At 34.1% G+C, this 17849-nt stretch overlaps 2 protein-coding genes across 5 annotated transcripts; one reads left to right on the top strand and one right to left on the bottom strand.

Annotated features, from left to right (window-relative positions):
* The first annotated feature begins 1861 nt into the window (after positions 1 to 1861).
* On the top strand, positions 1862 to 7375 carry LOC100817760 (protein HAIKU1). Of its 4 annotated transcripts, none has more exons than XM_041018463.1 (5): positions 1899 to 2057; positions 2193 to 3225; positions 3382 to 3421; positions 5203 to 5301; positions 6801 to 7375. In XM_041018463.1, the coding sequence occupies exon 2, from the start codon at positions 2251 to 2253 to the stop codon at positions 3133 to 3135; it is 885 nt and encodes a 294-aa protein (XP_040874397.1). In that variant the 5' UTR covers positions 1899 to 2057; positions 2193 to 2250; the 3' UTR covers positions 3136 to 3225; positions 3382 to 3421; positions 5203 to 5301; positions 6801 to 7375. The 4 variants fall into 4 exon arrangements, with proteins under 4 accessions (XP_006585891.1, XP_040874397.1, XP_040874396.1 ...); XM_041018462.1 differs by having other exon boundaries at positions 3382 to 3453; XM_006585828.3 differs by having other exon boundaries at positions 1862 to 2057; positions 2193 to 3453.
* A 3250-nt stretch (positions 7376 to 10625) lies between these two features.
* On the bottom strand, positions 10626 to 12407 carry LOC100817229 (protein HAIKU1). The gene is made up of 2 exons (XM_003530517.5): positions 12148 to 12407; positions 10626 to 12012 (listed from the first exon to the last, which is right to left on the bottom strand). The coding sequence occupies exon 2, from the start codon at positions 11954 to 11956 to the stop codon at positions 11078 to 11080; it is 879 nt and encodes a 292-aa protein (XP_003530565.1). The 5' UTR covers positions 11957 to 12012; positions 12148 to 12407; the 3' UTR covers positions 10626 to 11077.
* Between the last annotated feature and the right edge of the window lie 5442 nt (positions 12408 to 17849).

Here is a 17849-nt window from a genome sequence, read left to right as displayed (position 1 = left end):
TGGCTTGAGGCCAAATTTTGTGTGTCAAATTGGGTGTCAGCCATTGAAAACTATTACAATGCCTTTAACTGATCCAGTGTTGAGAGCCGAAAACATGAGGAAATATTTCAGCATTTAGTTAAAACAATTGGAGAGACCTATGTATAAGAAGACATATTCAAAATGGGCGAATTGTATGATGCCTTTGTCGAAGATGGGAAATCAACAATGGAACACATATGACAAATCATAACCCAGAGTGGTGAAGCTAGTCAAAATGAATTTCATAAGTTGTAGCTCTTTCCTTTATCCTTGATAGGAATAGTGTACTCAAATTTACCTCCAAATTCAGTACAAAATTGGGTAGATATGGAAAGATGTTTCCAAGATAGATTTTACAGGCTCCATCTTGAAGTAATTATAGTCGATTTGATGAACATGAGACAAATGATTGATGAATCAACAATAAACTTCATAGAAAGGTTTAGGAAAGTTGGGAGTTGTTGTTTAGTACAATTGCTAGAAGTAAAATGTGTAGCTATGGCAGTCAGTTAGCTTCTAAAGCTAATCAAATAGAACAATTCATCCATGAGAAGGAGTTGAAGAGAGCTAGCAAAGGACGAGGATCCCATTTGATCAACATTGATGGTGAGAATGGAGAAATCTTTGAAGAAAATGAGACTATGGCTGTCGAAATCTTACTTGGGAAGTCATATTCATGTCCTGCGTTAAAACCAAGTAAAGGCAAAGGCATTGGTGGCAATGGAAAGTTTGAATATGACTTTGACATCTCTAAGCTGGATTAGATTTTTTATCATCTGATAAAAGACCAATAAATTTGGTTGAAGGATGGACATAAGATACCATTTCTAGATGAATTGAAAGGAAAAATAATACTATAAGTGGCACAATTCATACAACCATTTTACAACTGGATTACAAAAGATTGAATGACCAATACTGAAAACAATGAGTACTAGACTAGACGATCAATGTTAATAAACCATCAAACTGAATGTTCCCTTCTAAGTGATTGGACACTTCATCGAATTATAGAAGATGAGACGACCAATTGAGAAGACAATGAGTACTGGACTAGACAACCAATGTTGTCGTCCACCCTATCTCTATCGTCCATCGTCCAACAATCAACAATATCTTGGCCAATAAAAATGTTAAACATATAATGTAACAAAATAAATAAATAATTGAAATTCATTAAAATTTACCTCAAAATTCATAATAAGTGTAATTATTACAAAGAGTTTATCTCAGTTGATTAACTATGCTACGTGAGTATTGTATATCTCTGATACTATCTTTAATTCTATAAATAAATAAAAATGTGATTAAACATATTCTAAAAGAAAGTGTTATTAAACATTTTGGATAACATACACTAACAAAAACATTTTTTATAACATAAATAAAAATGACAAATTATATATTTTTTTAATGAAATTGGTGATGAATGGTGGTAATTTTATGTCAACATATACGCCAGTTCGACTTCTAATTAATTTTATATTTAATTATTATTTTGTTCTTTTAATTTTAAAAATAATTCAATTCTATCTTTTTATTTTTAAAAATTCAATTAAATCCTTTATTTTTTAAAATAAATTTAATTTGATCCCATAATAAACCAAATTTGGTCTGATTTTTAAAAAATTTCGAAGTAGATAAAAGAAAAAATAAGATCAAATTAAATTAATTTTTAAAAATAAACGACTTAGTTAAAAATTTCAATAATAAAAAAATCAAATTGAAATCATCTTAAAGATTAGATAATTGAATTGAATTTTTTAATAATAAAAGAATAAATTAGGAGTAAAATAATAATTAATCTTTAATGTAACCCCGGAGATCTACACCGTTAACTAATTAATTATTCAGCAAAACAGTCTTAAGAAAAATGTACCGTGCAACATCACGCACGGTAGAACTTGTCTACAATTAGACACCCTCCGAGAAGTTCCAATTTTTTTTGGGGTCTTTTCTCCGCCGCACTGAAACCCGTTTTCATTCGATCCGGTGAGAGAGGGTTCCTCTTTGGTTGCGTGAATCTTCAGAAAAGGGTAAGTTCTCTGCTTTCTCTGGGGTTCATTCATTTGGGATGCTATTGCTATGATAAATATTCAATAATAACCATGACTGCCCAGTTTGACTTTTGAGGTTGATTTGTGTTTGTGTTTGATGGTGTCAATTTCTAGGTTGTCCTTGTAATATAATAGTTTGTGAATTGGAGTTTGTGTTTATAGCAAGAAGAGAATGGATGAGTCAAAAAACAGGCATAATGATAATTTGGGTGTGAACAAAATGGGGAAAAACATTAGGAAGAGCCCATTACACCAGCCCAATTATGGCAACAACAACAACAGCAGCATGAATGGGGGTAGACAGCAACAGCAACAGCCTCAGCCTCAGCCTCAGGTTTACAACATAAGCAAGAATGATTTCAGGGATATTGTTCAGCAGCTTACAGGGTCTCCCTCTCAGTCTCAGGATCATCCTCAATCCAAACCTCCTCAGAATCAGAACAATTCCCCAAAACCTCAAAGTATGAGGTTGCAGAAAATTAGGCCTCCCCCTTTGCCCTATGTGAGGCCTCCATTGCACACCACCTTGCCAGCAGCTAGACCTGCTCACTTTAGACAACAACCATCACCAAACCCTAATAATATAGCTGAGTCACCAATCTCTGCCTACATGAGATACCTTGAACATTCAATTACAGATCCCACTTCAAGGGGTGCCCAATTTCAACCCCATCATCATCCAGCTTCTTCTGCTTTGCTTCCTAACCCTCCTATGTTGCCTTTGAATGCCACAAACCCTCTTCCTCCTCCTCCTGCTATAGCTGCTGTTCCTTCTCCACAACCAAATGGACCTCCTATTTTACCTTTACCTTCTCCAACCTCTCAGTTTCTCTTGCCTTCACCAAATGACTACATGAATTTCCTCTCCCCTCAGTCTTGTTATCGACCACTGTTGTCCCCTGGCATTCAGTTTCCATCTCCTTTTACTCCCCATTTCCCTTTGTCACCCTTTGCACAGTCAGGGATTTTAGGCCCCGGTCCGCAGCCTCCACTTTCGCCAGGGCTGTTTCCTTTGTCTCCTTCAGGTTTTTTCCCCATGACAAGTCCTAGGTGGTGATCATGGTCCCTTCTAACTAAACTGATCTTTCTTCTCACTAAAGCTTTCTGCATTATCATGTAAAGTACAAGCAAGTTGTAAGATTGTAAGGTGTATTTTTTGCTGTTCATTCTCTTCATTTCCAGTTCCCTTGCTTAATTTTTCTTTTGCTGATGACCATAATGGTCGCAGTCCTTTTTACTTTTACTAGTTTTACACATTAGGCGTTATATTGAAGATCAGGAACTCAATTGGATGGTTGGACAGGAGCTGTAAGATGGAAGAATGGGGTGTAACATGAAAGGAAGTAGGTTTTACAGACAATATTTGTTATGTAGGGTAGGTCATGTTCTTTTGTAATATAAAGGATTGCATGTTAAAATGCATAGTTAGCTTCATGTTATCTTTACTATGGAAGATATTTTTAAGTATTGATCTTATACATGTTTCCAAGTGATTTGCAATTTTTAAAGATATACGCTTCTTCAGCATTTATTTTTTATTTCTAATGTTAAGTAGTGTCCTATTTTGTTAATGGCTGTTTTTTAAGATTTTGTTGGCTGGCTTTGTTTTAGATGACCATAGAAAAGAAAAATTACAAATTCTGGTTTTGAGTAAATTGAGTGCTCTTGCTTTGGATATGTATCCAGCATTCTTATAAAATAATTATATCCAGGAATCATTTGTTAATGCTATTCTCATAGGTTAGTTTATTTATTGTGAATGACAACATCAAATTCATAGCAGCTTGGGAGAGAATATAGTATAGTAACTTGCATAGGTTCATTTGTGTTTTTATATCTTAGTTATATTTTTTTGTGAAGAACTTGAAATATAGTATTACTAACACTAGTACGCTAGGCAATAATTTTATCTTCTCATGACCATTCCTTGTACCCTTCTAATATTTGCTTTAGTTTATTTGCCAAGTTTGCCTCACAATTTGCAAATGTCATTCCGACTTAACTCTGACACGAGCATGCTACTCGGAGGGTGTCTGTATATATTCCTAACTAGAATTTAAGAATTGCATTTATTGACAAATCTATAGGTTCCTCAAAGCTGATGGTTGCCTTGTTAGACTCTCCTACTAGTGACTTTGTAACTAGTTTTCTGCAGAATGTAGACATCAATTAAACTTGGCAGTTTCTGATGTCTGTCTTGCATTACGGAATTGCGTTGGACGGTTGTAAGGTCAAGTTTAGTAGTTTAGGTTTCAGAGCCTGCTTAAATAATTTCTCTATAAATATTTATAGAATAAAAAAAGAAATAAGAGGATTATACACTAACAGTGTAAAAAATTTTACACCGTCATCCAATCACAACTCACCATAAATGGTAAGATTATGGTAAGATTGTCGACTTTTATGATAATTATTTTAAAAGTCATATCAAGAATGATTTGTAATTGGATGGCGGAGTAAAATTATTTTACACCATTAGTGCATGATCATTATACTCTAAAAAATAAGAAAACTTGTTAGCTGAAATGTGATATGCCCTGGTATGTGGCACTGACAGATTGATCCATAAAAGATGAAAACTGAGTTTAGACCCTAAATGTGCAAAAAGTAGATTGGACATGTCGTTAACTTATCTTTGTTAACCTTATCTCATGTGCCTATGTGGCACCTCTGGTGATGTGGTAGATGATGATAACCATGGGGCGTCCACGTGGCTTTCACATGTCTAAAAATTGACTTTTCAATTTAGTATCTAAACATAATAATTTATTATCATTTTAGTTCTTAAACTTACCACTTACTATCATTTTGATCCCTGAAAGTACTTTTGATTTTTTTATTATGTCTCATGCTACATGTAAATTATTAGCGTAATTATCACTATATCCCATTACTTCCATTACATATCCCTCATGTTTATCATTTTCCTCTTCCATACTTTGTATTTCATCTTGACTTTTACCTCCACCATCTACATGCAAAGTTCATCATTTATTCAACTGAAACATCATTTATAATAGGAAAATAACACAAAACTCTTTAAAAAGTATATCTATTTTTTCCTTCCTTCTTTGTCTATAGCTCGGGTCAGTCCCTTATGGTCTGCTTTGATTTTCTTGAACAGTGTCGGCCCGCATCAGGGACTCTCGTGCAAGCCATACAATGTTCCCAAGCAAGAACTGCTCCTTTCCTCAAGCTCCCTATTTAGTTCCTCCCATCCCAGGTGTTGATCTCGCAACAAACATTCTCTACCTTCTTTTAAAAGTTACATTTTATTCCATTGAAAATTTTCTAATAATTTCATCAACACTCTCAAGTAGCCACTACATTTAAAATTCTTTGATGCCTATATATACCTTACAGTAGTAGTTCATGAAAACAACTTTCATTGTTTACAATAATAATATCTGTTTGATCCTTTCACTTTGGTCATCGATAATGTGTCAGCTCTTGTAAAGGAAAAAATCAAGAAGGGGGATTGAATTGTGATATTAAATTTTTCACAAGTTTTTTCGAAATTGCTAGACTATCAAGAAGGGGGATTGAATTGTCAGCTCTTGTATGTTTAAGACGAACAAACAAATTTTTCTTAAAAATAACTAGACAGACGATAGTTAGCATATTTAACAATACATTTTTGTAAGAGAAAAAAAAATCACTCTCAATATAAACATTGATAAGAAGAAAAGCAAATGCACAAAGAGTATTATACTGATCACCTCTACCACTAAGATTATGTTCAGTTCTTTGAAACCAACCAAGTTTCCACTATCTTTTACAAAAGATACAAGAATTTTTCACTGTCACTTCTTGCTCGACAAAAAACTTATCCCCAAACTTTTAGAATCCAAGTATTGTTTTCGACTAGTCACTTATGGCTCTACACAAATAAATAGATTTGTTCAAGTTAGGGTGTACCCAAACAAGACTATCGACTTATAGACGGATATCTAACTTAAGTGCAATGTTTTTCTAGTCTTAGGATATATAAAGTGTTTTGAGAACTCTTACAATCTAAGAGAATTTACAGAAGAGAGCTTGAAGGTAAGAGAGATATAAATTTCAAATTCGAGTTCTTTCTTCTGACTTCAACTCTTCAAATCTGTTGGTATAAATAGATTTCTTTGGCAAGAACTGTCTTCATTTTGCGTCCAAAGAAGGTGTATGTTGGTGAATTAAATGCATGTCCATTCCATGCTGATACACGACTATACTTATCTTCCTTGAGCCACACTTTAGGAGCTAGCTTCAGAGGTCAAATCGACTTTAACATAGAGCAGGTTTGTTCACAATAAGTGCAACAATTGGTGCGTCTTTTAAGGAGAAGAGAAATTGATCTTCATTGTTCTCTCACTTTCCTCACTTTGGTGGAAGAATGTTTGAACATCCTCTAAAACAAAAATCACAAATACAAAGCATTAACTTAGTGCTTTCTAGATCTTAGCATATGTCTGCTATTTCTGGTCCATCAGACGCATATACAATTCTATCATCTGTTGGCATGTTGATAATTGATTTTCACACTTTATTTTTGTGAGTAATTTTGTTAAAAAAAATCTTGGCTTTTGTGAATAAAACTGTATAAAGTTAGTTTAGGAAATAAAGAGAGTTTTTTAATGTCTTTGTGCGAATTTTGTTAAAAAATCTTGGCTTTTGTGAAAAAAACTGTATATAGTTTAGGAAATAAAGAGAGTTTTTTTAATGTCTTTGTGTGAACTTTAGATGTCATAAGGGCATTTTTGAGGAAAAAGGAAAAGAGGAGCTGCAAAACTCAACTCGCCACGACAAGCAGAGCCACCACCACAATGAGAAAAGGATAGAGATCAAGTAAAAGAGTGTGAAGACTCCCCACGACAAATCTACACCTCGCCATAACAAATCCTCATTCTGAGACCAAGAACATGAGCAAAAACTCAACAACGAGTGAAAATTTTGCCATATCGAGACTAGGTGCAGAGAGCATGAAGATTCTAGAGAAGAAGGCTTTTGCAAGAGATGAAGAATTACTGCAAAGAAAGTTCTCACTACAGTGAGATCCTGGTGTGGTAGAAAAAATAATTGCACTTCATTAAACGAGCCCGTGTAACATATTTCTAGGAACCTTTTGTCAATTTCTTAGTGTTCATAGTTTGAAGCTGTGATTTCCTCCCTTCCCCCCCTCTCTCTTCTTCCACTTCTATTTTTTGGATTTATTTTGTGTTTTTCCATGGATCAATTCATGATCCTTCGTAACTAAACTTGAAGTTGTTGGATCTGGAATGAACTAGACTTCAATCTATTTTCCAATTTATGCAATACTTTTCTACTTCTTTGCTTGAATTCATGCATAGGCTTGATCAACCTTGCTTAATGGAATTGGATTATGTTGGGAAACAAGTTCAATTCTAGATCTGAAGTAAAAATGTGTAGAAATCTAGCTTTAGGGATGAAATTAGGTTTTTGCATTGCATAGATCCTTTGTTCTTCCTCTAATTGCTAGATTAGGTTACCTGAGGGATTAGGAATATAATTTAGGAATTAAGGATCATTTACCTAAGAAATTAGGATTTGATTACTTGTGTTGGATCTTGGTTGCGTTGAAATTGGGAATCGATATTGCATACAATGAATTCTACGGATTTTGAATCAAACAACACCTAGTTCCATTTATTTTCTTGTTCTTCGCTGCATAATTTTGTTCTAAAAAACAAAAAAACAATTTCCATTCGCTTTAGCGAGCATTGATCTTGCTACAATGAATTCTTCTTTTGAAATTAATAAAAATTGATATTTTGCCACAACAGATTGACAACTCGCTGTAGCAAAATTACTTCTTTGATTCTTACTTTTTCTTGCTTTTGATAACAATTGTTCAATTTCCTAGATATTATGCAAGTCTATGTAGATATGATATTCTTAATACTTAACGTTTCTTACTACACATAGATTAGGTACACTTGTCTAGATTATGAGTCAATACATATAAGACACAACCTTTAAATTGAGTAATTATTTTTATATAATCAAGATTATTGAGGGTCTCAATTCGTCTTATAACTCAACAACATTCTACACTCCAAACATGATGAAAAACGACACGTGCTTCGCGTGCCACCAAAGGATCATGACCACTAAGTCCTCTAATACCAATCCTTGAATACCAATGTAAAAACTCTAAAGATAGGAAAAAAAAACAAGGGCAAGATGTATTACATGTGCCCTATGGAAAGGGAATGTAAGCAACTAGTTCTAACACATTCCTTTTTCTCCCTTTCGTGATTCTCAAGTTCTTTTAACCGTCTTTTTGGTGATTAATGTTATTCCATTAAGTAGATAAATTAAATAATTAATCTAACATTCTACACATATTAATAGCATATAAGATAATAACTTGGTAGAAGATTTGATTTTGAAGCTTATAGAATCTCGTTAACAATGTCTTAGATTTAATTGCTAACTATTGTTATGTAATCACTTATAAATTGATTTCATATTTATAATATAATTTAAATGACAAAATTTGAAAGAGAAAGGTGAAAATATGAGAGATAAGGAATGAAAATGAGAGAATATGGTAACGCTTATACTAATAATTTACATGTAACATGAACTTAATTGAAAATTTGAAAGTACTTTCAGGACCAAAATGACAATAAGTGATTAAGTTTAAGGACCAAAATATCAGTAGTAAGTAATTAAGTTCAATGACTAAAATCACAACAAGAAGCTTAAAGACTAAATTGAAAAATCAACTGTTGGATATGTGGATGACACGTTGCTATCGTCACTTGTCACGACATCACCAAAAGTGTCAAGTAGGCACATATGTTAAGGTTAACATAGATGAGCTAAACACAAAATCAATTTGTCATATTTTTTTACACTTTCGAAGACTAAGTTCAAATTTTTTATTTTTTAGAGACCAATTTATCAACATCACACACTTTTAGGAACTAAAATAAATATTTATCTTTTAAACAATTCAATCCACTTTTTATGTGAGACAAATATTAATAATTTTTTTTATTTTGTCTTTTAACACTTCCTTGAATGTAGTAAGTAATAGTGAGTACGCAAATAGAAAACCAATTGAATTTTCTTACATGTGACACCAAGAGAATAAAATATTAATTTTCTTAATAATTGGTATTTTTTTCTTGTAACTTATCTTTCATTGTATTATTATAGATGACTTAATTATTAAAATAGTCTCTTAATTATTTTTAAAAGTTCAATTAAGTCCTCTGACCAATAACAATGGAGACAAGTAATAAATTATGTTGGAAGAAAAATACTCACCTTATGTACGTTTAAGTCTCTGATGAAGATTAGTCACCGCTTATAATGAGAACTACTTCATACCAATACTATGATAAAAAAAAATTGATATAAAAAAAACAAGTCCTCTAATTTTTAAAAACATCTCAATCATGTCATTTTTGTCCAATTGAATATGATGTCATTACTTATATAAATATGAATGTTCAATTCGATCCTCTATTTATTTATTGGGTTCAATTTGATTTATATATATATATATGGTCTCTTAATTATTTAAAATTCAATTTGGTTTGTCTATTATTATAAAGTTCAATTTTGGTTCCCGATTTTTCAAAATCACCCCAATCTTTCCCTTTTCATCCACTTGAATTTAAGATCATTATTGTTACAAATGTTGGTGATTCAGGTTTGTGAATATCAACCGTTTTGAGCAATTATATGAAGTATATAAAAAAAAAAAAGTCATTGAAACTAACAACAATTAAATGAAGAATATTTCACTTATAGTAAATATTAAATAAAGTAAAGTTAGTTAAAATTTTCTTATATTTAAAACATATAGGAGAAGAAAAATAAAATAATTTTTTTTCCCATAAATTAAAATAACTTGTACAGAGAGACTCTGAAACCTAAACTTGGCCTTACAACCGTCCGAGACAACTCAGAATGCAAGACAGACATCAAAAGCCGCCAAGTTTAATTGATGTCTAAATGCTGCAGAAAACTTGTTACAAAGTCACTAATAAGAGAGTCTAACATGGTAACCATCCGCATTGAGGAATCTATAGATTTGTCAGTAAATGCAATTCTTAAATTCTAGTTAAGTATTTGTGACAGTATCAAATTGTGAGGCAAACTTGGCAAATAAACCAGGGAAAACATAAGAAGGATAGAAGGGATGGTCATGAGAAGATAAAAAGAAATTGCCTAGTGTAGTAGTGTTAATAATATCTATACTTCAAGTTCTTCACAAAAAACATAACTATAACACAAATGAACCTAAGAACTTGCTATATTTATATTCTCTCCCCACTTGCTATGAATTTGATGTTGTCATTCACAATAAATAACCTAACATATGAGGAAAGCATTAACAAACGATTCCTGAATATGATTATTTTGTAAGAATGCTGAATACATATCCAAAGCAAGAATAATCAATAAGTTATATTTTCTAGCGTCATCTAAAATAAAGCCAGCCAACAAAATCTTGCAAAACAGCCATTAACAAAATAGAAAACTACTCGACAAAAGAAATAAAAAGTAAACGCTGAAGAAGCAGATATCTTTAAAAATTGCAAATCACTTGGAAGCAAGTATAGGATAAGTACTTAAAAGTATCTTCCAGAGTAAAAGATAACATGAAGCTAACTATGCATTTTAACATGCAATCCCTTATATTACAAAAGAACAAGACCTACCCTACATAACAAATATTGTCTGTAAAACCTACTTCCTTTCATGTTACACCCCATTCTTCCATCTTACAGCTCCTGTCCAACCATCCAATTGAGTTCCTGATCTTCAATATAACGCCTAATGTGTAAAACTAGTAAAAGTAAAAAGGATTGCAGCCATTATGGTCATCAGCAAAAGAAAAATTAAGCAAGGGAACAGGAAATGAAGAGAATGAACAGCAAAAAATACACCTTACAATCTTACAACTTGCTTGTACTTTACATGATAATGCACAAAGCTTTAGTGAGAAGAAAGATCAGTTTAGTTAGAAGGGACCATGATCACCACCTAGGACTTGTCATGGGGAAAAAACCTGAAGGAGACAAAGGAAACAGCCCTGGCGAAAGTGGAGGCTGCGGCCCGGGGCCTAAAATCCCCGACTGTGCAAAGGGTGACAAAGGGAAATGGGGAGTAAAAGGAGATGGAAACTGAATGCCAGGGGACAACAGTGGTGGATAACCAGACTGAGGGGAGAGAAAATTCATGTAGCCATTTGGTGAAGGCAAGAGAAACTGAGAGGTTGGAGAAGGTAAAGGTAAAATAGGAGGTCCATTTGGTTGTGGGGAAGGAACAGCAGCTATAGAAGGAGGAGGAGGAAGAGGGTTTGTGGCATTCAAAGGCATCATAGGAGGGTTAGGAAGCAAAGCAGAAGAAGCTGGATGACGATGGGGTTGAAATTGGGCACCCCTTGAAGTGGGATCTGTAATTGAATGTTCAAGGTATCTCATGTAGGCAGAGATTGGTGACTCAGCTATATTATTAGGGTTTGGTGATGGTTGTTGTCTAAAGTGAGCAGGTCTAGCAGCTGGCAAGGTGGTGTGCAATGGAGGCCTCACATAGGGCAAAGGGGGAGGCCTAATTTTCTGCAACCTCATACTTTGAGGTTTTGGGGAATTGTTCTGATTCTGAGGAGGTTTGGATTGAGGATGATCCTGAGACTGAGAGGGAGACCCTGTAAGCTGCTGAACAATATCCCTGAAATCATTCTTGCTTATGTTGTAAACCTGAGGCTGAGGCTGTTGCTGTTGCTGTCTACCCCCATTCATGCTGCTGTTGTTGTTGTTACCATAATTGGGCTGGTGTAATGGGCTCTTCCTAATGTTTTTCCCCATTTTGTTCACACCCAAATTATCATTATGCCTGTTTTTTGACTCATCCATTCTCTTGCTATAAACACAAACTCCAATTCACAAACTATTAATATTACAAGGACAACCTGGAAATTGACACCATCAAACACAAACACAAATCAACCTCAAAAGTCAAACTGGGCAGTCATGGTTATTATTGAATATTTATCATAGCAATAGCATCCCAAATGAGTGAACCTCAGAGAAAGCAGAGAACTTACCCTTTTCTGAAGATTCACGCAACCAAGGGGAACCCTCTCTCACCGGATCGAATGAAGACGGGTTTCAGTGCGGTGGAGAAAAGACCGAAAAAGATTGAAACTTCTTGGAGGGTCAAATAGTAATAATGAGACTTTGAAGAATGGAAAACGTATAAGCAAAAAAAACAAGAAGAGAGGGACAGAAAAGCTTATTTTATTTCAATGGAGTTTTTGTGTTGAGTCAACAGTGGGAAAAGGGAAATAACATGGAAGGTCATCTAGGTAAAGAAAAATGACTTTTTTGAGAAAGAACAGCGATTTGGGATCCAATTTAATGTGAAAATGTATGCCGAATTGCCCATAACATAGATAAAACAGTTCCTCAGTCAAATGTATTGATTATTATTAAGAGAAAAATTGTGTACTTGAACATAATGACCATTTACCAGTTGCGTAAGTGCATAAATTCAATACAAAAACTGACATTGGGTTAATTATATAGTAAGATGGGAAGTCTTGAATTCCATTACAATAATTGGGTTAATTATATAGTAAGATGGGAAGTCATAAATTCCGTTAAAGTGATGCATTGGTACTCAAGTCAAGTTATTACTATTGGATCAAGAATTATATTAATGAATACTAGTAATTGAAATTAAATGGACATAAGTTGAATTAATAAAAGATTGAAATATATTTTTTAGTTCTTATACTTTTTTAATTTAATTTTTATTTTTAATTTTTATAAATTATATTTATTCTATTTTTATCCTGTTAGGACGTTGCACAAAGAGGAATTTTTAAGACATTACATGACTTACCAATTATCATTTTTGAGATTTTAATGTGAATGATATAAAATGTTTGTATCATTGGACTTAATTAATATTTATTTTAATCCTATTAAATGTGGCTGTATTTAGGTTACAACCAAAATAAAATTTGTATAAATGACAAATGATAAAAAGAAAGGAAAAGTATTTAAATCCTATAAAATTAATTTTACAACATATTAACTAAAGCTATTCTATTAAAAAAAACTAAAGTTATTGCAAAAAAAAAATTAATTAAAGCTAACCTTTGAAGATTTTTTTCCCTGATATACAAATTTTTTTTTACCAAAATACACAACTATCCCCATTATTTACACTTTGTTTTTTTTAAAAAAAATTGCATTTTAACGTTGATAATTCGGGTCCCTCAAACAAGGCTAAGTAGAGAAAGATGAAAGACCAAAGACAGAGACACTACTAAGAATATTAATTGTTGTTGAAGACCCAGACTAATTTGAAGGTCCATGCCAAATATATTCTTTTTTTTATTTATAATTTTTTTCGTTGTAATTTTGGCTCAAACTGATTTGAAGGCCCATGTCTATTTCTATTTTTATTGTTCAGATACACTATATGTATGAATTTCATTTTCAATAGAAGGACATTTGGCATTTGATAAAATTTAGTGAGAGTTTCTCTTTGGGTTTCTTGTTGAATCAATCTTAGACTTATCAAGGTAATCCTTGTGGCATCTACCCTGACTTATCTTCCCTCTCTGGAAGTGGCGTCATCCAAACTCCGTGACCGGTATCAAGCGATCTGCTCTTAATAAGGATCACATCACTTCAGCTAGGCAACATAAGACCCATGTATCCTTTGCACACCTCTTGGCTTTGAAAGTCACATGGTTCTTTATGTGCCACATTTTTACCGCATGTTTCAGGTCATCCAATTGACAAAATCACTGACCAACATACAACTCGTCATTGTGCGAGTCAGATTGTTGTTGTTGGTCCAAAAAAATGCCTATAGTCGGGGTTGTCAAGCACTTGGTTGTCACCAACATCAGTACTATTTGGATATGGACGATATACATTTTTAATTGATGTTTGTTGGAAAAGGAACTGTATGTCATTATCGTCGTTGTCGTTGTCGTTGTCATTGTTGTTGTTGTTGTTATTGTCCACCAAAATTTTGTCTTCGTCGTCACTGAAGTCACCAACTACTTCATCCGACAATCCATTTTGAGCATGATAGTCATGTGACATTTCGTTGCTTTCAGACTGAGTAACATGAATATCAGTAATTGAGTCAACATTTAGTTGGGATGACTCATTTAGTTGGGGAGACATCTCACAGTACTTTGACGATCCACCAAGCAGTTGTGTGTATGAACTAATGTGGGTAACGAATTCGGTGGGTTCAATATGAGGGACGTAATAATCATTTGTGGTCATTTATGGGATTGGTGTGTAAGAAGATCAACCTTCATGGTAGGTTTGAGTATGGTAGTCAGTGTATGGTGTTTCGTGAATTTGTGGTGATTGAACCGTTGTTTCGACATTAGCAATAGAAGAAGGTTGTTGTTCGTATTGTACGAGCAACTGAAAGCCACTTAAGCATTAATGTCGGTTATAAACATCGAACATGCGATCAATATCCCCATCGTCACTGATAGTAACAGCCTGGTAATTGAACATGCTAGACCTAGTAGAAATGGGATATCGATAAATGATTGTGGTTATGGTTTGACCTCGGCTTAGGCCCATATTATGTTGGATTTTTGTTTTCAAGGCATTCAAGGTGATGTCTCTCCTCATTGAAACAAGTACATTGTTTCTGCCCTTAAAATCAATGCCCTTGTCACAGTCGGCTATATAGGCATCATAGTAGACTAGGACAAGGATGTTTTTGTTTATGCTTGCCTTGGTGACTGAGAGTGATTAGGTTTGGAGACTGAGAGTGATTTGGTTTCGAGACTGAGAGTGATTTGGTTTGGTGACTGAAAGTGATTTGGTCTGAAGACTGGTAGTGATTTGGTTTCGAGACTGAGAATGATTTGGTTTGGTGATTGGGAGTGATTTGGTCTGGAGACTGAGAGTGATTTGGTTTGGAGACTGAGAGTGATTTGAAACTTCTATTGTGAAGTATTTTATGTGTGTAGAAGAATACATTTGTAGACCTATTTATAGTGTCGTGGCTACAAATAGATCCAATGGTCATCATCACATCGACAATTTTAACGGTCCAGATTGCCTCCACAGTGTCATGAACAGTGCATCGACAATTATTGCGGTCAAAATTGCAAGGACAGTGCCGTGAACAGTGCACCGAAAGTTTTTACAGGCAAAAATTGATCCACAGTAACATGAACAATAAGGTGAACAGTGTGTAGATGTGCACAGTGACGTGAACAGTGTTCTGACATGCACAGTGGCATGAACAGTGTTCTGACGCACACAGTATCGCTACAGGATTCCTAACATGAATAATGAGTGCACAGTATTGTGAGCAGTGGCACGCATAAATTTTTTTCCGCTTATGAAAACCATCTCATACCATACAACTTATTACATTCACCGGTTCATTTTGAATATCAGCAACTAAATTTTCAATCATTTGATTGTGTAAAGGGAGAATGAAGGCAACATCATTGTTATGGAAACAAGATTGTCACCGAGCTTCAAAGATACAAAACATGGTAAGTACCAATTAGATGATATTATAACCTTTTATTGTCGTGACAATTATAAAAATGTAACTTTTGTTTTATAGGGACAACCACCAATAGTCATTTTGTATTGTCATTTGATGTCCTCTCCTCATCCTTTAATTGAGTCGTTACTTACTCATATTGGGTTTGCGAATGTGGAAAAATTACGTCACTTCAAAATTGATCATCATCTAGTGACTGCACTTGTTGAGCGATGGAGACCAGAGACACACACTTTTCATCTTCCTATTGGAGAATGTACAATTACACTGGAGGATGTAGCACTGTAGCTTGACATAAGGGTGGACGGTAGGCCAATCACTGGTGCAACCTACTATGATTAGGAGGAAATGTGTGAACAATATTTGGGTGTTGTTTCGCTAAAGGGAGAAGCAATAGTAGGCTCTGCCATTAAGCTTAAGTGGTTGCAAGATAATATGTCGTCGCTTCCCTCGGAACCAACACAACAACAGTTAGAAGCACATTGTAGAGTTTACATTTTGTGGCTAATTGGTGGGGTTTTAATGCAAGACAAGATGGAAAATTGGGTTCATTTGATGTACCTCATTGTGTTGGATGATCTCGACAGAGTCAGACGGTATAGTTGGGGTTCTGCTTGTCTAGCAACGTTGTACAGGGAAATGTGTAGGGCCACTAACCTTGATGCCAAAACCATGGGCGACTGTGCATCATTATTGCAATACCATGCCCTTCATTGTAGCAAAAGTTAATTGGACATCATCGTATCTGTTAGTTACAAGGTAATATGAGTCTCAAATTCATTGTTATATGATTAACATAGTGTGTATTAAATTAATAATTTTTCATTTATTAGGTGGAGTGGTGGTGGATTAAGACATGGAGATGTCATCAATTATAGAATGAGATTAGACTACATGACAGCTGAACAGGTAATAAATAAACTATGAGTTACATAAAAATAATATTGAGTTTTGTGTTTTTAATAATTAATTAAGTATTCGTTTTGTATTATTTCAGTTTTCTTGGAATCCATATCTCCACTTTTTGGATGCTTTGGAGTCTACAACTTTTGTAGACTCATCCATATAGACAGCCTGCACCCCTTTAATTTATTTCTCGTTAGTAGAATGGCACCAAGTGAATAGAGTTAAACTTCAATTCTGCCTTCAACAAGACATACCAGATCCCCCAAGAAACATGAACAAACTTCACAAAATCGACATATGAGGTCGAACTAACACAAATTGGACGAAAAAACATGCAAAATGGATAAGGTATTGGCAATAACATCAATCAATGGTTTTACAGGGATAACCTATTATTGGGCATGCAAAGCATTCTTAAGAATACATGGAGTGGTATCAAAGTAATACTCTAATTTTTTTAAATATGCAACCGTCAAGTGAATCGTCAATGAATTTCGAAACTGGTCAATCGTCAAAGGCAACAAACATCGTGCAACCAGAATGTAATCCTACATACACACCAATTCCACCCATGATAGATTATGTTCCACCCACATACACACCAATTACCCCTTCTCCATGATAGATTACATTCTTCCTGGTGCTTCGAACATGGACTACACTCCACCAGTTGTCCAACCAGATGATTTCCTGAGCAATGTTTTTGGAACTGATTGTGGCATGCCAGCATCAGCTTGTGAATACATGCATAGCCTACAGAACAAAGTGGAACCAAGTTTCACTCTAATGTTTAACCAAGATGTTGAAGAGAATAATCCATCACTACATGATATACCAGATGAGTGCCCACATCGAAATTCAGGACGTAATATGAGATGCCCTCCATATGGACCAGGACACCATTATGGGGATTAAGTAGTAAAAAAATTTGTATGATGAAAATAGCAATTAACTTTTGTTGAACTTTTCGACTTACATTATCTTTATGCTCCTTTAATTTTACAATTTATTTGAGTACCCTCATGACAAACGAAAATGACAACTGAACAACATCATACAAACACATAAAAAACACCAAATACATAATAAAAAAATAATAAGTAATTAAAAGCAATACAACACCATATGTTAAATAGTTTATTCTAATTTCATGGAACTATTCAACTTCTGCTCCATCTCCATCCAAATTAGGTCATTAGTGTGAGACAGTGATGGTGAAGTATGAACTTCAACTCGTTCCATACATATTACACTTCGTATGTTTACAAATGTATTAAACATGCACCAAACATCTTCTCCATCAGTAATTGGACATGCCATATACTCAAC

The sequence above is a fragment of the Glycine max genome, chromosome 8 (genome assembly GCF_000004515.6).
Source record: "Glycine max cultivar Williams 82 chromosome 8, Glycine_max_v4.0, whole genome shotgun sequence".
Lineage (NCBI taxonomy): Eukaryota > Viridiplantae > Streptophyta > Magnoliopsida > Fabales > Fabaceae > Glycine > Glycine max.
The sequence above is the reverse complement of the archived record's forward strand: the minus strand, read 5'-3'. Positions and strand labels throughout refer to the sequence as shown.

Excerpts from the sequence above, each read along its gene's own strand:
- LOC100817760 (XM_006585828.3), top strand. The coding sequence starts at position 2,251 with ATGGATGAGTCAAAAAACAGGCATAATGATAATTTGGGTGTGAACAAA.
- LOC100817229 (XM_003530517.5), bottom strand. The coding sequence starts at position 11,956 with ATGGATGAGTCAAAAAACAGGCATAATGATAATTTGGGTGTGAACAAA.